The following is a 20247-nucleotide window of genomic DNA, read 5'->3' as shown; positions in this document are numbered from 1 at the left end:
AATAATAGACTATATGTAATATAGGAAGATATACTGTATATATCCTTTCATTTACAAGAAATAGCGATTGTTGAAAGACCGGAAATCACTTGTACATTGTGGCGTATTTACTTTCATGATACGAACATTGTGTAAGTTGTTTACGGAAAACAGTTGAAAAATAAATCTACTGTAGATTGCTGATGTCTGTGTCTCCTCTACTAACAGCCATAAAAAGATTACAACCAGAGCCGGCCCAAAGCATAAGCGTACTAAGTGCTTGCTTAGGGCCCCGCGGCCACCAGGGGGCCCCCAAAAGCAATTAACAAAAAATTCGTATTTTTTATTTTTTGCATGTATGAGTCTGAGTCAGACTCGTACATGACAGTGATTAGTATTAATAACAAAGTCGGCCATCAGATTTCTTACAGTGATGTCATAAATGACTTTGCCTCCAGAAAAGCCAGGAAGCACAGGTTTTAAGGAGTGGGTGGAGTGGTGTGGGTGGTGAAGAACAGAGGAACAAAACTGTGATGTGATGGTCAAATGTGTGAATTAAGGACCTTAATTTAAGGTAGTTTATTTTGATTTTTTCCCCAAAAATTTTTTGCACATCGTTATGTACATTTACATAGTTTTAATATGTAGTAACTTTATACTTGTTTATAAACCGTTATGTTACCTTGTTTCTGGTAACTCTGTTCATTAATATTATTTAAGTATTTGCTTGATATTTAATTTAATTATGTTGTTTTTTGTACAATTGAATTTGTTCCTTTTTATATATATTTAAGTGATTTTATTGTTGCACTTCATTGTTTTTCTTGCACTACGAATTATTTTTGCACATTGCTGTTTCAGGTTTTTGTTACCAAAAATAATAAAGTGAATAAGAATCAGCTTTATTGTCCAGTTATATTTAACACACATGGAATTTAACTTCAGTAGACTGCGCTCTCTTTGTACAAAGTAAAAATTAAATATGAACAATTAACTAAAAATATAAACTAGTAATTAAAGACTAATATGTACAAGACTGATGAGACAAGATGACACTTTTACTGTAAATACAAAAAGCTTTATCACTTGGACTGTTCAACCCCAGGCCACTCTTGTAGCTGAATGTTTTCTACATTTTAAGATTAGGAACCATATGTGGCACTCTGGACATCATTCGTTCATTCATTGGTATTATTTATGTTCTTAACTGGGCCACCCCCATATCTTTATAAATGACATGTCATTTGTAGAGACACACCAGGCTGACAATAGGATAATGTAAACAACACTGCCAGAGCCGCAATGAGTTTATAGTAGATGTGTGAATGATCAACAATCAATATTATTGGCAGAAATAGAGGGCCCCAAAATCAAATTTTGCTTAGGGCCCCATGGAGGATTGGGCCGGCATTGATTACAACCCTACCAAATATATTACACTATATACATCCATTTATATATTATATTACTTAAATTTATTTTCACGTAAAAAAACACTCATTATTAAGGTGTGGTGACTTTTATTTTATTTTGTAGTAGTAGTAATGACTTTCTTGTTCATTCATGGAATCAGGTCAACTTACTTTGTTTTCAAACTGTGCATGCAAGTGCCGTCGAGGCCACGTTTACACTGCACACCAAATCAGTTTGTTTTTTTTTCCTCAAGTGACACAGATCTGATTTTTTTTAATCTAAACGCTCCAAAGTGTTTCGAATCTGATCTTTTCGTATCAGATTCAGGCCACATTAGGAGGTAGTCTGAATCCGTTTTGAATATGATCTTTTCTAATGTGACTTCAGTTTAAACGGCAATGCGACCTGTTTGCGGCTTTTACGTCATCTATTTTTCAGTGCATCACTAGTAAATGGTGCGTAAATAATAGACCATATGTCATCTAAAAAGATGTATATATTCTTTGAATTCTAAGAAATAGCCGTTGTTGAAGGATTGTAAAATCACTTTACAATGAGGTGTATTTGCTTACATTGCATAAGTTGTTTATGTAAAAGAGTTGAAAAATAACGCTAACGTAGATCCACGCTGATGTCTGCCTCGTCTTCTAACAGCCATAAAAAGATTACAACCCTCCAAAATATATCCATTATATTAATTCAATTTATTTTCACGTGTGGCGACTTTTATTTTTATTTTCTTTGTTCATTTACGGAATCAAGCTGACTTCCTTAGTTTTCACTTTATCGAACTGTGCATGATAGTGACCTCGAGCCCACATTGGGGCCACATTTAGGCCAAATTGGGGACTGTGCCTGTTTACACTAGAGTCTGACAAAAAGCACAAAACCGGGGGTCAGCAACCCGCGGCTCAAGAGCCACATGCGCCTCTTTAGCGCCGCCCTGGTGGCTCCATGGAGCTTTTTCAAAAATGTATGGAAATGGAAAAAAAAATGGGGTAAAAAATATGTTTTTTTTTGTAATATAGTTTCTGTAGGAGGACAAACACCACACAAACCTTCCTAATTGTTAGAAAGCCCACTATTTAATATGTTTGTGTTTATGCTTCACTGATGACAGTATTTGGCGAGTGCCGTTTTGTCCTACTAATTACAGCGGTCCTTGAACTTACTGTTGTGTGTACTGTGACTCAACAGTTTATTTACATGTACAATTTTCTCCGACACTGCCACAGAAAGACGTGTTTTATGCCAATCCTTCTTTGTCTCAATTTGTCCACCAAACGTTTTATTCTGTGCGTGAATGCACAAATGTGAGCTTTGTTGATGTTATCATTTTGTGTTGAGTGCTAATCATGCATATTTGGTCACTGCATGACTGCAAGCTAATTGATGCTAACACGCTATTTAGACTAGCTGTATGTACATATTGCATCATTATGCCTCATCTGTAGCTATATTTGAGCTCATTTAATTTCCTTTACTTGTGTGTATTTAGTTTCATGACACAATATCTGTATGTAATATTGGCTGCATTTCAGATAGTTGTTTGTGCGCCATGTTGTTCCAGACCACAGCAATCGTTAACCAGCTTGCAAAGATTGTAATAAATACATTATAAGAAGACAGCCTAACGTTTCCTTTAACTTGGACACACACATCTATACCTTTGGCTATTATAACCCAGTCATTTCCAGGAGTTATCTCACCCTCTGAGAAGTTTTACTAATGTTTTCCAATGTTGTAAAAATGTTTAGAATAAATATTACATTTCAACATTTCTGTCAACGAAGATTTGCGTCAGCCTGCGACACATGGTCATTTTGATAGTAGGCTAATATAGCTAATTAGCCACTTACATCATCTGTTGCCATCATTATAACGCATAAGTCTTTAAATTTTTTGCGGCTACAGACCGATTACTTTTTTGTATTTGTGGTCCAATATGGCTCTTTCAACATTTTGGGTTGCCGACCCCTGACCTAAACAGTCAGCTGGAAAAAATCAGATTTGGTTGTTTGAAGTTTATTTGGAGCATGTATGCACGTTCACCATGATACATCACATATTTGACATATTTTATTGGCCTGAAGTGTAAACGTCAGTGGCGTGTAGTCACTAGAGGCAGGGGAGGCACGGCCTCACCTGCCATCATGGAAAGAAAAAAAAAAGTAAAAAGAAAAAAATATATAATTAAATTGTTATATGTATCCAGTGATTATACTAAAGTTATTTTCCATTTAATTCACCAGTTTTAGATTATTTTTATTTTTATTTTCACATTTGCCGTTGAAATACTGAGAAGAGACGGTGCGGTGATCAGCAGCCAGTTGAGGCACGTCACTGATTTGTGCCTCAACATGGATTGTGCGCAATGACTCGGCTAACTGCTGGCCTGCTGTGCAGTGAGACTGTATTGCTATATGAATTATATTATACATTTCCATAGTTTAGTTAGCTGAAGTATATAATGTACAGTGTATTTTGTCAACAACTGTATGTGTGTAACGTATTTTTAGTGCTGAGCATTCATAAAACTGCTGCGAAGACACACTGTGTGAGGCTCGCCTCATAACCCCGCCTCCTGGTGCCAAGCACCTCCGCCGCAGAATGCACCGCCCGACGGGAGCGCCACACCAACCAAAGCCCACACGTGCAAGACCGAATCCACCCAAAAAAAGTCACTTAACAAGAAGCCAAAAAGTGCAAAAACAACAATGCTCGCGCTGCAGGAGCCGCGAACGACCGCAGGGACACAACATTAGGTACACCTGCACTGCAGGTTCATATGTTTGTAAATCTGACTGTGATGATGCAGTCGTGCCTCACCAGACATTAACCTCACCGCACGCCACTGGTAAACGTAGTCATAGTGCGTTTGTGATTCACTACTTTTAGTTGGAAAACCTGTAAGAACAGGCAGTGTTTGCAACATTGATGAGTCTTCACTGCTTGACCACTGCTCTTTGTGTGTTTCCATGACCAAACGCAACTTTCTTCAGTGTAACCACAGCCCCCCTTCTCTCCACTGACTATGTCGACGGCAAGACGCTAACGTGACCATGCATGCAGCGCTGGGCAGGAATGTCATGATGTGGCCTTAGTCCAGGAGTGCAGGGGCCCGACGCAGGACACAAGTTATTGTTCCACCGACAAGCGAGCGCCCTTGTTTGCTTTTGCGCTGTTCATTTACCGTCGCACCACTGAGACTGACTTGAACTAAAAGTGAAAACCGGTCAACATGGTTGAGTCGAGCGGCATAAAGTTGAGACATTTCTTTCCTTGCTTTGATCAGACGTCATCAATGTGACTCACCATCGCCCAGGAACAGGATGAGGTTTTTTGCTCTGTTCTGGTTTAGCCGTTGCAGTGTCAGGGCGTTCTGTAGGGTGCGCTGGGCCCACGACCTCCAGAAGTTAGGATCCTTTTCTTGCTCTTTGTGTTGGGGGCAAACACACCAGACAGAAGATGGTTAAGAGTTGGAATAAAGTTAGAATGTCAACTTGAAGACAGGGGTTCTTAACCTTTTTGACCTCAGGGCCCACACAAATATTAACACTGAATTAGTCATCCAACTCTTGATTTTAATCAGATTTAATAATTATATCCACGTACAGTTTACAAGGATACTTATATCATATGAAAGCATGTGTTAATCACAAATATTATTATCAAGGCTTAGGTCAGGCTGATAACAAAAATAAATAGCAATCAAACATATTGCAAAAGGGACTCATAAAAATTGACATAGAACAGCAGGCACAAGACATGAAAACAACGTTGAGAACTTGGGAATTAGGTTGTGTCGTTGAGCAACACAAATACAGCGTTGAAACAACATGGTTTTTGACAAAGGTTTATTCGATGTCAGGTTGTGATGTTGATTTGACATTGAAATTTGGTCATTTTCCAACCAATACTCTACAATACAAATACAACGTTGAAACAACATGCTTTTTGACGACGTTTATTCAATGTCAGGTTGTGATGTTGATCCATCCATCCATTTTCTACCGCTTGTCCCTTTCGGGGTCGCGGGCTGTGCTGGAGCCTATCTCAGCTGCATCGGGCTGAAGGCGGGGTACACCCTGGACAAGTCACCACCTTACCGTAGGGCCAACACAGATAAGGTTAAGACGAAAGCTATTTGAGTAGTAAATACATGTTTTATGTTCTCTATGAGTATCATCTTGCGTTTCACTGTATTCTAATAATATATTGTGTACAGTTCTCAGGACATGCTCAACATCATTAAATGCCTGTTGAAAAAAGGAACATTTGGTCTGGTACTTTCGACTGGAGGGAGTAACAGGTAACATTAGCTAGCCAGTGGTGTTCCTGTTATTTTGTTTGCTTTGAACAATGTAACTGAGGAAGTTGCAAACGGCGCCTTGGAGTGCAAATGAAAATAGCTTCACCCCTTTAGTCATTACCCCTTTAGTCATCACCCCTTTAGTCATCACCTTTGCACTTCAGAAACTTCGCAGAGACTTTAGCTCCGGACTTCTTCTGTTTGTTTGATATTTTTGATAAGGCCCATACAGAAACAGATCTTTTTATGCGGCCCAACAATGGGCCCTATGATTAAGAAACACTGCTAAAAGACATATAACCATGTTCTTGTTTTGACCTGTGGTGACATTCCATGAAAGTTCTTGTGCCAGATATCCGAAATATGAACCCCTGTCCAATGAAAAGCATGTATGTCCCCGTTTCCGTTTTTCATCTATGGCTGCGGTTGAAATTATTGTGCATGACATTTTTGGTTGTACTCTTAATCGTACAGCTGGATAGATTTGCAAAGCAGAACTAAATATATTCTCACAGGAAATGTAGTTGGATAAATGCCTATAACCTCAAATGCGTGAGTGATCATGTGACTCCAAAAGATCCCTTACCAGGAAAGTTGACTTGGCCCAAACACGCCGCAAACAAGACGCAGCAGATGATAAAGAGTTGCTGCGCTTTTAACTTCATGTTGTCGTCTCAGCGTTGATTTATCTTCCTCGATTCTGCGGCTGCGAGGAAGCTTGTCTGCGGGGGGCGAGAACACAGATGAAGCGGTTATAATTTTTGACTTACTGTATGCACTCAGTCTGTGATATCTCTAGGCGACTTACTAGTTGAAGGAGTTATGCAAACAATAAAAACTAGAAAGGCCGGCCGTATCAGAAGATATTTGTAATGTTTGTGTGCCTACGCTGTTGATAGGTGTGATTAAGTCTTCATTCTCAGGAGTAAATATTGATTTTTAACCTGTCTGCCTCACAACATCTACATCTATAGGGATGGATGGGTGCAGCTATGATGCAGATAGATATAAAGATAGGCCGGGGCTCTTTAGCGCCGCCCTAGTGGCTCCCTGGCTATGAAAATGGAAGAAATAGGGGGAAAAAACGTAGTTTTGTTTGAACATGGTTTCTGTAGGAGGACAAACATGACACACACCTTCCTAAATGTTAGAAATCCTACTGTTCATATTAAACATGCTTCACTGATGAGAGTATTTGGCGAGCACTGTTTTTTCCGACTAATTTCAGCGGTCCTTGAACTCACCGTAGTTGTGTGGACAGTGACACAACAGTTTGTTTACATGTATAACTTTCTCCGACGCTGCCACAGAACAATGTATTTTATGCCACTCCTTCTTTGTTTCATTTTGTCCACCAAACCTTTATACTGTGCGTAAATGCACAAAGTTGAGCTTTGTTGATGTTATTGACTTGTTGGAGTGCTAATCAGGCTATTTAGGCTAGCTGTGTGTACATATTGAATCATTATGCCTGGTACACAGTATTTAAGCTAAGTCATTTTGATAGTAGGCTAACATAACTAATATAGACACTTACATCAAGTTTTGTCTTCATTATAACACTTATATAAGACTTTTAAAGGCATTTTGATAGTAGGCTAATATAGACACTTGCATAACGTGTTGTCTTCATTATAACACTTATATAAGACTTTTAACGTAATTTTTATTGTAGGCTAATATAACTAATATAGACATTTACTTAATGTGTTGCCTTCATTATATAACTTTATATTTTTTTGCGACTTGAGACACATTTTTTTTGGTCCTCTTTCAACAATTTGGGTTGCTGACACTAACCTAGAAAGGCTGAAAGAATATTTGTATTGCTTGTTTTCCGTCACGTGACCTCTTCCCGGAAGTGAAAACCAGTGGGGGTCGACCCAGCCTTTTGGCTGGGTCGATGGCAAGCAGCGCGCATACTACACAAGGGGCCTAGATCTTCCTGCAAAAAAACAGATACGAGCAAAAAATTATACGTCGATCGCGCTCCCAGACATATGAAACTATTGTTCTCCTGAATATCATTCTACACGACAAAACAGATGAAACTTGGAGGTCTACAACTTCTTTGTGTGTGTCTGGGTCAAGGACATTGGTATCAAGACTCTCCTGGATAAATATGTATCATTTTTGTAAGTGTAAGGTTGTATTTTATGATTTAACTTTGTGTCTACCGCCAAATTTTTGTTGTTGTTGCACACGCCGTTTACGAGTAGTGTGTTTTTATCAAACTATAACTATAGATGTCAACATTGTGTATTTGCTGAATGACTCATTTACGATTGTTTATCAAACTACAACTATAGATGTCAACATCGTGTATGTGCTGAAAGATTCATTTATGATTGTTTATCAAAAATATAACGATAGAGGTCAACATTGTGTATGTGCTGAAAATTTAATTTGATTGTTTATCAAAATATAACTATAGATGTCAACATTGTGTATGTGCTGAAAGATTCATTTATGATTGTTGTCTTTGGTAAAAACTGAACTCTTTTAGGTTTTACTCACATTGGATTAAGACTTGCAGTGAAAAAAATGAAATCTAAGTAAGATTAAATATCTCAAATAAGGGTGATATTTGCTTGTTTTCTGTCTGATAAGATAATTCTTCTCACTAAGCAGATTTTATGTTAGAGTGTTTTACTTGTTTTAAAGGCCTACTGAAACCCACTACTACCGACCACGCAGTCTGATAGTTTATATATCAATGATGAAATCTTAACATTGCAACACATGCCAATACGGCCGGGTTAACTTAGAAAGTGCAATTTAAAATTTCCCGCTAAACTTCCGGTTGAAAACGTCTTTGTATGATGACGTATGCGAGTGACATCACTAGTTAAACGGAAGTATTGGTACACCTTTGAATCCAATACAAAAAAGCTCTGTTTTCATCTCAAAATTCCACAGTATTCTGGACATCTGTGTTGGTGAATATTTTGCAATTTGTTTAATGAACAATGAAGATTGCAAAGAAGAAAGTTGTAGGTGGGATCGGTGTATTAGCGGCTGGCTGTAGCAAAACAACCAGGAGGACTTTGACTTGGATAGCAGACGCGGTAGCCGACGCTAGCCGCCGACCGCATGGATGATCGGGTGAAGTCCTTCGTCCTTCCGTCGATCGCTGGAACGCAGGTGAGCACGGGTGTTGATGAGCAGATGAGGGCTGGCTGGCGTAGGTGGAGCGCTAATGTTTTTATCATAGCTCTGTGAGGTCCCGTTGCTAAGGTAGCTTCAATGGCGTCGTTAGCAACAGCATTGTTAATCTTCGCCAAGCTGGAAAGCATTAACCGTGTATTTACATGTCCAGGGTTTAATAGTATTGTTGATTTTCTGTCTATCCTTCCAGTCAGGGGTTTATTTATTTTGTTTCTATCTGCATTTGAGCCCGATGCTATCACGTTAGCTCCATAGCTAAAGTGTTTCGCCGATGTATTGTCGTGGAGATAAAAGTCACTGTGAATGTCCATTTCGCGTTCTCGACTCTCATTTTCAAGAAGATATCTGAGATGGTTTAAAATACAAATCCATGATCCACAATAGAAAAAGGAGAAAGTGTGGAATCCAATGAACCCTTTTACCTAAGTTACGGTCTGAGCGAAAAAAGATACGTCCTGCATTGCACTATAGTCCTTCACGCTCACTTTCCTCATCCACGAATCTTTCATCCTCGCTTAAATTAATGGGGTAATCGTCGCTTTCTCGGTCCGAATCTCTCTCGCTGCTGGTGTAAACAATAGGGAAATGTGAGCAGCACTCCAGCTTGTGACGTCACGCTACTTCCGGTAGGGGCAAGCTTTTTTTTATCAGCGACCAAAAGTTGCGAACTTTATCGTTGTTGTTCTCTACTAAATAATTTCAGCAAAAATATGGCAATATCGCGAAATGATCAAGTATGACACATAGAATGGATCTGCTATCCCTGTTTAAAGAAAAAAAAATAATTTCAGTAGGCCTTTAAAAGCCTTATGTAAGTGTTATAATGAAGGCAACACATTGAGTAAGTGTCTCAGAGGATGAGATAACTCCTGGAAATTATTGGCTTAAAACTGCCAACGGTATTGAATTGTGTGCCCAAGTTAAAGGAAAGGACCGGCTGTCTTCTTCTAATGGATTTATTACAATCTTTGCAAGCTGGTTAACGTTTGCTGTAGTCTGGAACAACATGGCACACAATCAGAAATGCAGCCAATATTACATACAAATAATATGTCATGAGTCATGCAAATATAAATTAAATACAAAGAGGACATAAGTAAAGGAAATTAATTGAACTCAAATATACCTACAAACGAGGCATAATGATGCAATATGTACACACAGGTAGCCTAAATACGTATGTTAGCATGGATTATTAGCACCCCACGCAAGTCAATAACATCAACAAAGCTCACCTTTATGGATTTACGCACAGCATAAAACGTTTGGTGGACAAAATGAAACAAAGAAGGAGTGGCATAAAACACGTCTTTCTGTGGCAGCGACGGAGAAAGTTGTACACGTGAACCAACTACGGTGAGTTTAAGGAACGCCAAAATTAGTAGGACAAAACGGTGCTGGCCAAATACTGCCATCAGTGAAGAATAAACACAAACATATTAAACAGTTTCTAACGTTCTAACGATTGGGAAGGTTTGTGTTGTCCTCCTACAGAAACATGATTAAAACAACAAATGTATTTTTCCCCCCATCTTTTTCCATTTTTGAAAAAAGCTCCACTTAGCCACTAGGGCGGTGCGGCTCGAGAGCCGCGGGTTGCTAACCCCCCTACTATATAAATCACAAGTTACTCAGTACTTGAGTAGTTTTTTCACAAAATACTTACTCTTACTCAAGTAATTATTTTGATGACAACTTTTTACTTTGACTTGAGTCATAGTATTCCAAAGTAAAGCTACTCTTACTTGAGTACAGTTTTTGTGTACTCCACCCACCTCTGGCTCTTCTAGTGCATTATTAGTCAATGAAATGTAAACGCAAACGTTTTTTTTTTTTTTTTTACATGTAAGGGCAGGGGTCGGCAACCCAAAATGTTGAAAGAGCCATATTGGACCAAAAATACAAAAAACATCTGTCTGGAGCCGCAAAAAATGAAAAGCCTTATAAAAGTCTTATACTGAAGGCAACACATGACGTTCGTGTCTATATTAGCTATAATAGCCTACTATCAAAATGATTATGTGTCGCAGGCTGAAGCAAATCTTCGTTGACAGAAATGTTGAAATTTAATATTTATTCTACACATTTCTACAACATTAGAAATCATTCGTAAATCAGAGGCTACTCAGAAGGTGAGATAACTCCTGGAAATTACGAAAGAAAACGGCAGGTATATTACAATCTTTGGCAAGCTAGGTAATGTTTGCTGTGGTCTGGAACAACATGGCACACAAACAACTGAAATGCAGCCAATATTATTATTATAATGTGTCATGAGACATGCAAAACTAAATTATATACAAAGAGGATGAAAGTAAAGAATATTAAATTAGTACAGCTAGCCTAAATAGCATGTCAGCATTGATTAGCTTGCAGTCATTCACTGGCCAAATATGCCTGATTAGCACTCCAACAAGTCAATAACATCAACAAAGCTCACTTTTGTGCTTTCACCCACAGCATGAAACTTTTGGTGGACAAAATGAGACAAAGAAGGAGTGGAAGATTTTACATGTAAACAAACTGTTGCGTCACAGTCCACACTATGGTGAGTTCAAGAACCACCGAAATTAGTAGGACAAAACGATGTTTACCAAGTACTGTCATCAGTGAACCATACACACAAACATATCAAACAGTAGGCTTTCTAACAATTTGGAAGGTTTGTGTTATGTCTGTCCTCAAACAAAAAACATACTCAAAAAAATATATTTTTCCCCCCATCTTTTTCCATTTTTAATCCTTTTTTAAAAATGCTCCAGGGAGCCACTAGGGCGACACTAAAGAGCCGCGTGAGGCTCGAGAGCCGCTGGTTGCTGATCCCCGTTTTAGGATGACGGAGGTTCCTTTGAAGTATTAAAGCAATCACCACTGGTGTCAATAAAATAAGCGAGGGTCTTCTAAAATGCTCACTGATGTTGTAAAACTTTTCATTTTACAACATTTGTTTTTTTGGGGTTAATTCTAATTGAAATGTTTCCCATTGGCTTTGTGGTCAACATTCACATTTACAAATATGGGAGAACATGTGGGAAATAATAATAATCTATTGATATAGTGCTTTTCTAGACACTCAAATGGCTTTAAAGTGAGAAGGGAGAAGCCATCATTGGTTGAGTCCACATTCACACATTGGTGGTGGTACGCAGCCACAGCTGGCCTGAGGTAGACTGACGGAAACATGGCTGCCAGTTGGCGCCCACGGCCAAACATTCCCATCCATACAGCAGTGTGAGGGAGCAGGGTGGGGGAAGAGTCTTGCCCAAGGACACAAAGACGGGGACTAGGACGGCGGATGCTGTATTCATACCAGGAACACTCAGGTTTCTGGGCCTGTCACTGCATCACCGCAGGAACTTTCCCACTCACCCGGGTAAATACAGTTCCCCTTGTGTTTCCACCAAAAACTACCTGGGTAGATTTGGTTCTTCAGGAACTTGTTTTTAGTTCCTGCCAGCTAGGTGGGACTTTTGAAAGGCTCTGGAACCTTTTTGGGGGCAGGCCGCACTGATTGGTTGAACACAGTTTGGGCCTTCCTAAACTTATTCCAGAATGCTATACAACTTGTTTATTTCTTATGTCTTGCGTATTTCTATTTCACCAAACTGGACAACGGAGAGAAAGAAGAGCAAAAGGAACTTTCGACTTGCAGAAACTTCTTCGTGCTAAAGAACTCTGATCAGTGGAACTATCTTGCGATGTTTTTACTCAGCAGTCTTTAAAACTTTATGCAGTTTATTGTTATTATTTTTGTAAACTCCATTTCAATACGAGACGTGGACGGACTCTTTTAAACGTAAATATGTTTAGGAGTATGAAGCCGGATTCGAAGCAACGACCTCAGCTGCGTACTTCTCTGACTTTGTTGGATAAATGTAAAATAAAGGAGGCAGCACACAAGGTAAATAACATCAAATATTAACTATTTACTTTATGACATGTTGTAAAAGTAGTCAGTGACACTCCATTTTTAGTTTTTAGCCTCAACCCCGGTCAACCCAATGCGAATGCTAACAAGCTAACGCCAAAGCTGTTGTGTTCGTGTTATCGGCGTGAGATAAACACTGACATTTATTATTTATATATTATTATTTACAGATAAACACTGACATTTATTATTTATTATATTGTTATTTACAGATAAACACTGACATGTAATATTTATATATTTTTATATACAGATAAACACTGACATTTATTATTTATACATTGTTATTTACAGATAACCACTGACATGTATTATTTATATATTGTTATTTACAGATAAACACTGACATTTATTATTTATACATTGTTATTTACAGATAAACACTGACATTTTTTATGTATATATTGTTATTTACAGATAAACACTGACATGTATTATTTATATACTGTTATTTACAGATAAACACTGACATGTAATATTTATATATTATGTACAGATAAACACTGACGTTTATTATTTATATATTGTTATTTACAGATAACCACTGACATGAATTATTTATATATTGTTATTTACAGATAAACACTGACATTTATTATTTATACATTGTTATTTACAGATAAACACTGACATTTATTATGTATATATTGTTATTTACGGATAAACACTGACATGTATTATTTATATACTATTATTTACAGATAAACACTGACATGTAATATTTATATATTGTTATGTACAGATAAACACTTACATTTATTATTTATATATTGTTATTTACAGATAAACACTGACATTTATTATTTATACATTGTTATTTACAGATAAACACTGACATTTATTATTTATATATTGTTATTTACAGATAAACACTGACATTTATCATTTATATATTATCTACAGATAAACACTGACATGTGTTATTTATATATTGTTATTTACAGATAAACACTGACATGTATTATATATATATATTATTATTTACAGCTGAAATGGACGTTTATTAAGTTAAAGTACCAATGATTGTCACACACACACTAGGTGTGGCGAAATTATTCTCTGCATTATTATTTATGTATTATTTACAGATACACACTGACATTTATTATTTATGTATTATTTACAGATAAACACTAACATGTATCATTTATATATTGTTATTTACAGAGAAACACTGACATTTATTATACATATATTATTATTTACAGCTGAAATGGACCAAAATGACCCTAATGAATTCATAATTTACTGAGAGGACAACTTTCTGACTGACATTGCAAACAAAAGCCTGACGTTTTATGAACAATTCGGTATTATTATTATTTAAATCGTATTGTTTTGTATATCATTGCTTTGTATTTCATGTACTTACTTCTTAGTAAGCGAACTGTGACCTAATATTGTGTGTTTACTGACATGGTATCAGTGTAGATTAAATATACTAAACCACTAGTTCCAAGAACTAGAAGTTCCAGGAACCAAAAGTTCCTGACACCGATGTTCACCGAGCAGCTGTGCTGTTCCAGCTGAGAGGACGTTTTTTTTAAAGTAAAAAAAAAACAGATGGAAAATACGTGAACACAAGGACGTGGAAATGAAGAGCAGGTTAACTACTGAGTGTGCCACTATTTAATTGAGTTGTTTTTTACATCTGCTGGATTGTTTGGGGCGTACTGCTCCGTTTGCCCCCAATTCAAACTTGCCATGGGCGCCCTGGCTTACACACTAAAACACTCTGACACACAGACAGGTTGGCAAACGTTAGCTAACGGAAAGGAAGCAGGTTACGCAATAATTTTATGTGCTAACTTTTGTGAAACACTTTTTTTTGTCATGCTACTGACAAATACACACAGAGGCATAGTGGTACGTCAACTCAAGTCTTTTGAGATCAGAGTTGTCTCTAAGCTAATTGTTGCAAGCAAAAATTTGAGTTACGAGCATCCTCGCCATGAGTTGGCGCAGAAAACTTCTGGTCTTACTTGCTAGCATTAGCTCATAGCTAGGGATCGACATCACTTTTTGCAACCCTGGGAACATGGAGCGTATCGGCACTAGTCTGCACCATGCTAATGCCAGCTTAGATTGTTTAAAAAAATTTGGAAAAAGCTGTTGATGGTGTGTTTGACGGAAGAAGAAGCTGGAAGGAGTTGGGGAAAGGTGTACATCATTGGTTCCCAGATCTATTGTCACCAAGTACCACCTCAGAAAACACATATACAGTAGATATATATATATATATATATATATATATATATATATATATATATATATATATATATATATATATATATATATATATATATATATATATATATATATATATATATATATATATATATATATATATATATATATATATATATGTATACTACAATTTTGGGGGGCCTTGTTCTTAATGAATATTAAGGCTTCATACCTACTCAATAAACAAATGTTTTAAAAAAGACTACTGTTTACGGGGACGTTGTTCTTAATGAATACTAAGGCCTGCTATTTACCACTGATGCAGGGTTGTTATATATACACTACCGTTCAAAAGTTTGGGGTCACATTGAAATGTCCTTATTTTTGAAGGAAAAGCACTGTACTTTTCAATGAAGATAACTTTAAACTAGTCTTAACTTTAAAGAAATACACTCTATACATTGCTAATGTGGTAAATGACTATTCTAGCTGCAAATGTCTGGTTTTTGGTGCAATATCTACATAGGTGTATAGAGGCCCATTTCCAGCAACTATCACTCCAGTGTTCTAATGGTACAATGTGTTTGCTCATTGGCTCAGAAGGCTAATTGATTATTAGAAAACCTTTGTGCAATCATGTTCACACATCTGAAAACAGTTTAGCTCGTTACAGAAGCTACAAAACTGACCTTCCTTTGAGCAGATTGAGTTTCTGGAGCATCACATTTGTGGGGTCAATTAAACGCTCAAAATGGCCAGAAAAAGAGAACTTTCATCTGAAACTCGACAGTCTATTCTTGTTCTTAGAAATGAAGGCTATTCCACAAAATTGTTTGGCTGACCCCAAACTTTTGAACGGTAGTGTACATATGTAAGTACATTATATATATATATATATATATATATATATATATATATATATATATATATATATATATATATATATATATATATATATATATATATATATATATATATATATATATATATAAATTTGTTTTAACTATTAAATTAACCAAAAATATGACTTATTTTATCTTTGTGAAAATATTGGACACAGTGCGTTGTCAAGCTTATGAGATGCGATGCAAGTGTAAGACCACTGTGACACTATTGTTCATTTTTATTTTTTATTTTTATTTTTTTTTTATAAATGTCTAATGATAATGTCAATGAGGGATTTTTAATCACTACTATGTTGAAATTGTTACTAATATTGATACTGATGTTGATAATATTCATTTTTGTTTCACTACTTTTGGATTGTGTTTGTGTCTCCCCTCAATTGCTCTGTTTATTGCTGTTCTGAGTGTTGCTGGGTCGGTTTTGGAATTGGATTGCATTGTTATGGTATTGCTGTGTATTGTTTTGTTGGATTGATTAATTTAAAAAAAAAATAAAAATAAAAAATCAAATACAATTTTAAAAAATCGATTTTTTGAAAAATGAGAATCGATACTGAATCGTACAACGTGAGAATGGCGATTTGAATTCGAATCGATTTTTTCCCACACCCCTAATATATATATATATATATATATATATACATATTTTTAAAAAAATTTTATTTATTTGTTATATATATCTTTTTTGTTCTATTTAATTTTTTTATTATTTATTTACGTTTTGGGTAGTAGTTTTTCTTTTTTTTTTTTATGTGAGAGGAAAAATGTTTTATGCTGAAAAACCTCAAACTAATACAAAATAATGAAAAAAATACTGTTTTGAGGGGCCAAGCACCAATGAACTTGATGTCACTTCATTTCAATGATCTGAGACACAAGTGTTGGGAGTTAAGAGCTCAGTCACAGAAGGTTGTGTCCCTTCTCACGGAAGATCTCTCAGGCTTGGCGCCAGAAGGCGGTATAGAAGCGGTCTCGCTGAGGGAAAGTGGTCCCAACAGGAGATTTTCCAAGGTCTGCGATTATCCACACCCTCCCTCTTCCTTGCCCGGGCTCTGAGTCAAGGCTATTTTAATGGGATTGAGCTCCAGAACACTCCCGGGTTTAAATGCCAGGACAAAGGCGATTAACGCCGAATGATTGACTGCACACAAAGAAATGACCGCAGTTAAAGGAGCCATATGTAATAATGTCATGTCAAGTCATTTAAAGGAGCCATATGTAATGTCATGTCAAGTCATCATTAAATGGCCCTGATATCCATCCATCCATCCATTTTCTACCGCTTGTAATTCCTGGACAAATCGCCACCTCGTCGCAAGGCCAACACAGATAGACAGACAACATTCACACTCACATTCATACACTAGGGCCAATTTAGGGTTGCCAATCAACCTAACCCCAGGTGCAATGTTTTTGGCCCTGATATGTCAAAAGGTATTAATAAATCATGTTCTTTTCCAATACCTCTATAACTAATAACAGTAGTTCAACCGGGATATGCTCATTTCCAAATTAGATTTACAGCCCCGAAATATTGTTATCTCCACCGTTTGACCAATTAGAAAGTCTGTGAGTTTGTTACATCCAGGCTGTCAGTTACACACCGCCATCTTTGCCGAGCTACTGCTACTGGTAAAGTTACTAAACATGTCAGACCTTAGTAAATCTAAAAGTTACTATTCTCAGTTTATTCATGACAAAGCCAGGAACAAAACCAGGATTTGAAAGACGGAGAAGATTTTTTCATTTGACGCCAAACTTGCTCATTTCCTACTTGATAGGTAAGTCAGGCATTTATGTTTTCTTATTACTTGTAATAAATGGAAATGGACATTTAGCATGTAAACTATATTGTCCAATACAGCCTATGGCCTTGTCTAATAAAGCTAGTATGTTCCTGTAACCAATGCTTAGTGTGATGGTGCTTAGCTCCTAGTGTAATGCTTAGCATGCTAACCCGGTCAATGACGCATCAACATACAGGCTAACGGGGGAAATATATGCCCGTTAGCCTGTATGTCGATGTGTCACCCAACTGACAGGACAAAATATATTTTGGACAAATAAAACCTATGTTGTTATGGGTAGTGTCAGTGCCTTTTTCTTTCTCAATATGCTGATAATGGGTTCCAACATTAGTCATCATGGCGATGTGAAACGTATGGAGACAGCCAAATCACATGATAAAATAATTCCTCATTGGTGTTTGCATATTGTGGACTACATGTACCAAGTTATATGAAATTTAGGCTTGTCCCCATACCAATTTTTGATATCGGGACCAAAATGTATTTCAATACTTTTCGATACCTCTCGATACCTTTGTAGATAAAGGGGACCACAAAAAAAATTGCATTATTGGCTTTATTTTAACAATAAAATCTTAGGGTACATAAAACATATGTTGCAATCGAAAAACAATTTAGTCCTTAAATAAAATAGTGAACATACTAGACAACTTGTCTTTTAGTAGTAAGTAAACAAACAAAGACTCCTAATTAGTCTGCTGACGTATGCAGTAACATATTGTGTCATTTATCATTCTATTATTTTGTCAACATTATGAGGGACAAGCTGTAAAAATGTATTATTAACTTGTTCATTTACTGTTAATATCTGCTTATTTTGTGTTTTAACATTTTCTATCTACACTTCTGTTAAAATGTAATAATTACTTATTCTTCTATTGTTTGATACTTTACATTAGTTTTGGATGATACCACAAATGTATCTCACAAAAATGATACCAAGTGGTTACAGGATCATAAATTGGTCATATTCAAAGTCCTCATGTGTCCAGGGACGTATTTCCTGAGTTTATAAACATATTATGAATTTTTTTAAAAGGAAAAAAGATTTTGTGATGATTAAAAATATAGATGTAATCATAGTATCGACTAGATACACTCTTGTACTTGGTTTCATTACAGTGGATGTCTTTGTTTACATTCAGGCGCGCTAGCTTTTGTTAGCGGTGACGCCGGTGAGCTATTGTATCCTGCTACGGTGTGTAGTGAAGCATGTTTAGCTCTTCCTCGTCCTGCAGTGATAATGATACTTGTAAGAAACGTACTTTATTTGTCACCATGGAGGCGAAGATTAGTGATTTAGAAGAAGGTAAAACACTGCCGACTATGGATGGATGTTTGCTGCTAGCTAGCTAGCCATGTCTTAAAGCACCTCTTCCTGAGGGCGTTTCAGTGTTATAGCTTCACCTTTATCGTACACACTGTCTGCCTTTAAGTACTCTGTGATTGTGCGCTGCCGAACATGCTCTTCTGCTCGTAAAACCATCAATGTCATGAAGTGACGACGCGCCGTCATGCCCGGGAACCGGTATTTTTCAAACAGAGTATAGTACCGTTTTTGATTCATTAGTCCGCAATACTATACTAGTACCGGTATGCCGTACAACCCTATGGCAGTCTGAAAGGTTTGAAACAGTAGCCTACAGGCATACCTTGGTAAAATGTCTCCTCTTTAGTTTTGGGCATACATTAAGCTGCTAAGCACGCTCTACTTTTTTTCACCAGTACAACCATTGCTAGCGTTGGTTGTAGTTGGTTTTAGTCTTTGTTTTCTGATAGTACTGACAATAACCATATGATTGTTGTGTTATTGTACTCAGGCATGACCTACTTCTTCCTGAAAATAGCCTAATTTCTGTTGGTTAGAGATTTTATTATTGACAAAACGCTTGTCTCTTCAGGTATTATGGTCCTAGCACCTCAACCCCTAGTAAGAGGCGGTGGAAGTTTGAAGTTCCTTGGAGTAGCCCAATCTATCCAGCTATTCGGCTGCGTATCTGGCAACCTAAGTCAGGGAGAGGGGGAGGGGACTACAGAATTTTGACCGTGCTTGCGTTATGGCTCCTTTAAAGTCTTCCACTAGCTAAGAGAAGTATCATACAGCGATGCTCTCTAAACTCACAAACCTCCAGGACTTTCATGCGGCGCCGCCTTGCTCAGAGAAACATCCGCTGCTAACAAACCGACCTGCAGAGCCTCAGAAGTTCCCAGGCCCGCCCAGAGGCAGTGACCCTCCCAGCCTGCAGGTGAAGTAGCAAAGTAGGACCACCACGGCCATCAGCAGGAGAGCAGACAGGGCCGTGGTCCAGACCGCGTGGTCCATGGCGTCGCCAAGCGTTGAACAAAGTCAATCAAATCCCGCTGGTGTGGAGACGGAGGACTAACGCTGCTCCGCTCTTCTCCTCATCCCTTTCAAGCTGCTGTTGCTTCACACTCAGAAGCTAGGATTAGGATTTGGAGCGCTCAGAAGGACACTCAAGTGACCTCCAAACCACCACGTTTTAAACCATGTCGATTTTGGCAAAGATGTAGCTAAATCTCAAAACA

General features: G+C 37.3%; 1 protein-coding gene across 3 annotated transcripts in view; it reads right to left on the bottom strand.

Annotated features, from left to right (window-relative positions):
- The window catches only part of alpl (alkaline phosphatase, biomineralization associated), a 64003-nt gene that overhangs the window by 31615 nt on the left and 12141 nt on the right, over positions 1–20247 (bottom strand). Inside the window, exons 1-3 of one of the 3 annotated variants that reach the window (XM_062038045.1) lie at positions 19827–20066; positions 6291–6426; positions 4708–4827 (exon numbers count right to left, since the gene is read on the bottom strand). In XM_062038045.1, the coding sequence (XP_061894029.1) occupies positions 4708–4827; positions 6291–6369 (199 nt within the window). In that variant the 5' untranslated portion in view covers positions 6370–6426; positions 19827–20066. Of the gene's footprint in view, positions 1–4707; positions 4828–6290; positions 6427–7504; positions 7524–19826; positions 20067–20247 lie in introns of those variants that run through there. The other 2 variants (XM_062038047.1, XM_062038046.1) reach the window with 2 other exon arrangements.

The sequence above is a fragment of the Entelurus aequoreus genome, linkage group LG26, assembly GCF_033978785.1.
Source record: "Entelurus aequoreus isolate RoL-2023_Sb linkage group LG26, RoL_Eaeq_v1.1, whole genome shotgun sequence".
NCBI lineage: Eukaryota > Metazoa > Chordata > Actinopteri > Syngnathiformes > Syngnathidae > Entelurus > Entelurus aequoreus.
This window is presented reverse-complemented; position numbering and strand designations above follow the sequence as displayed.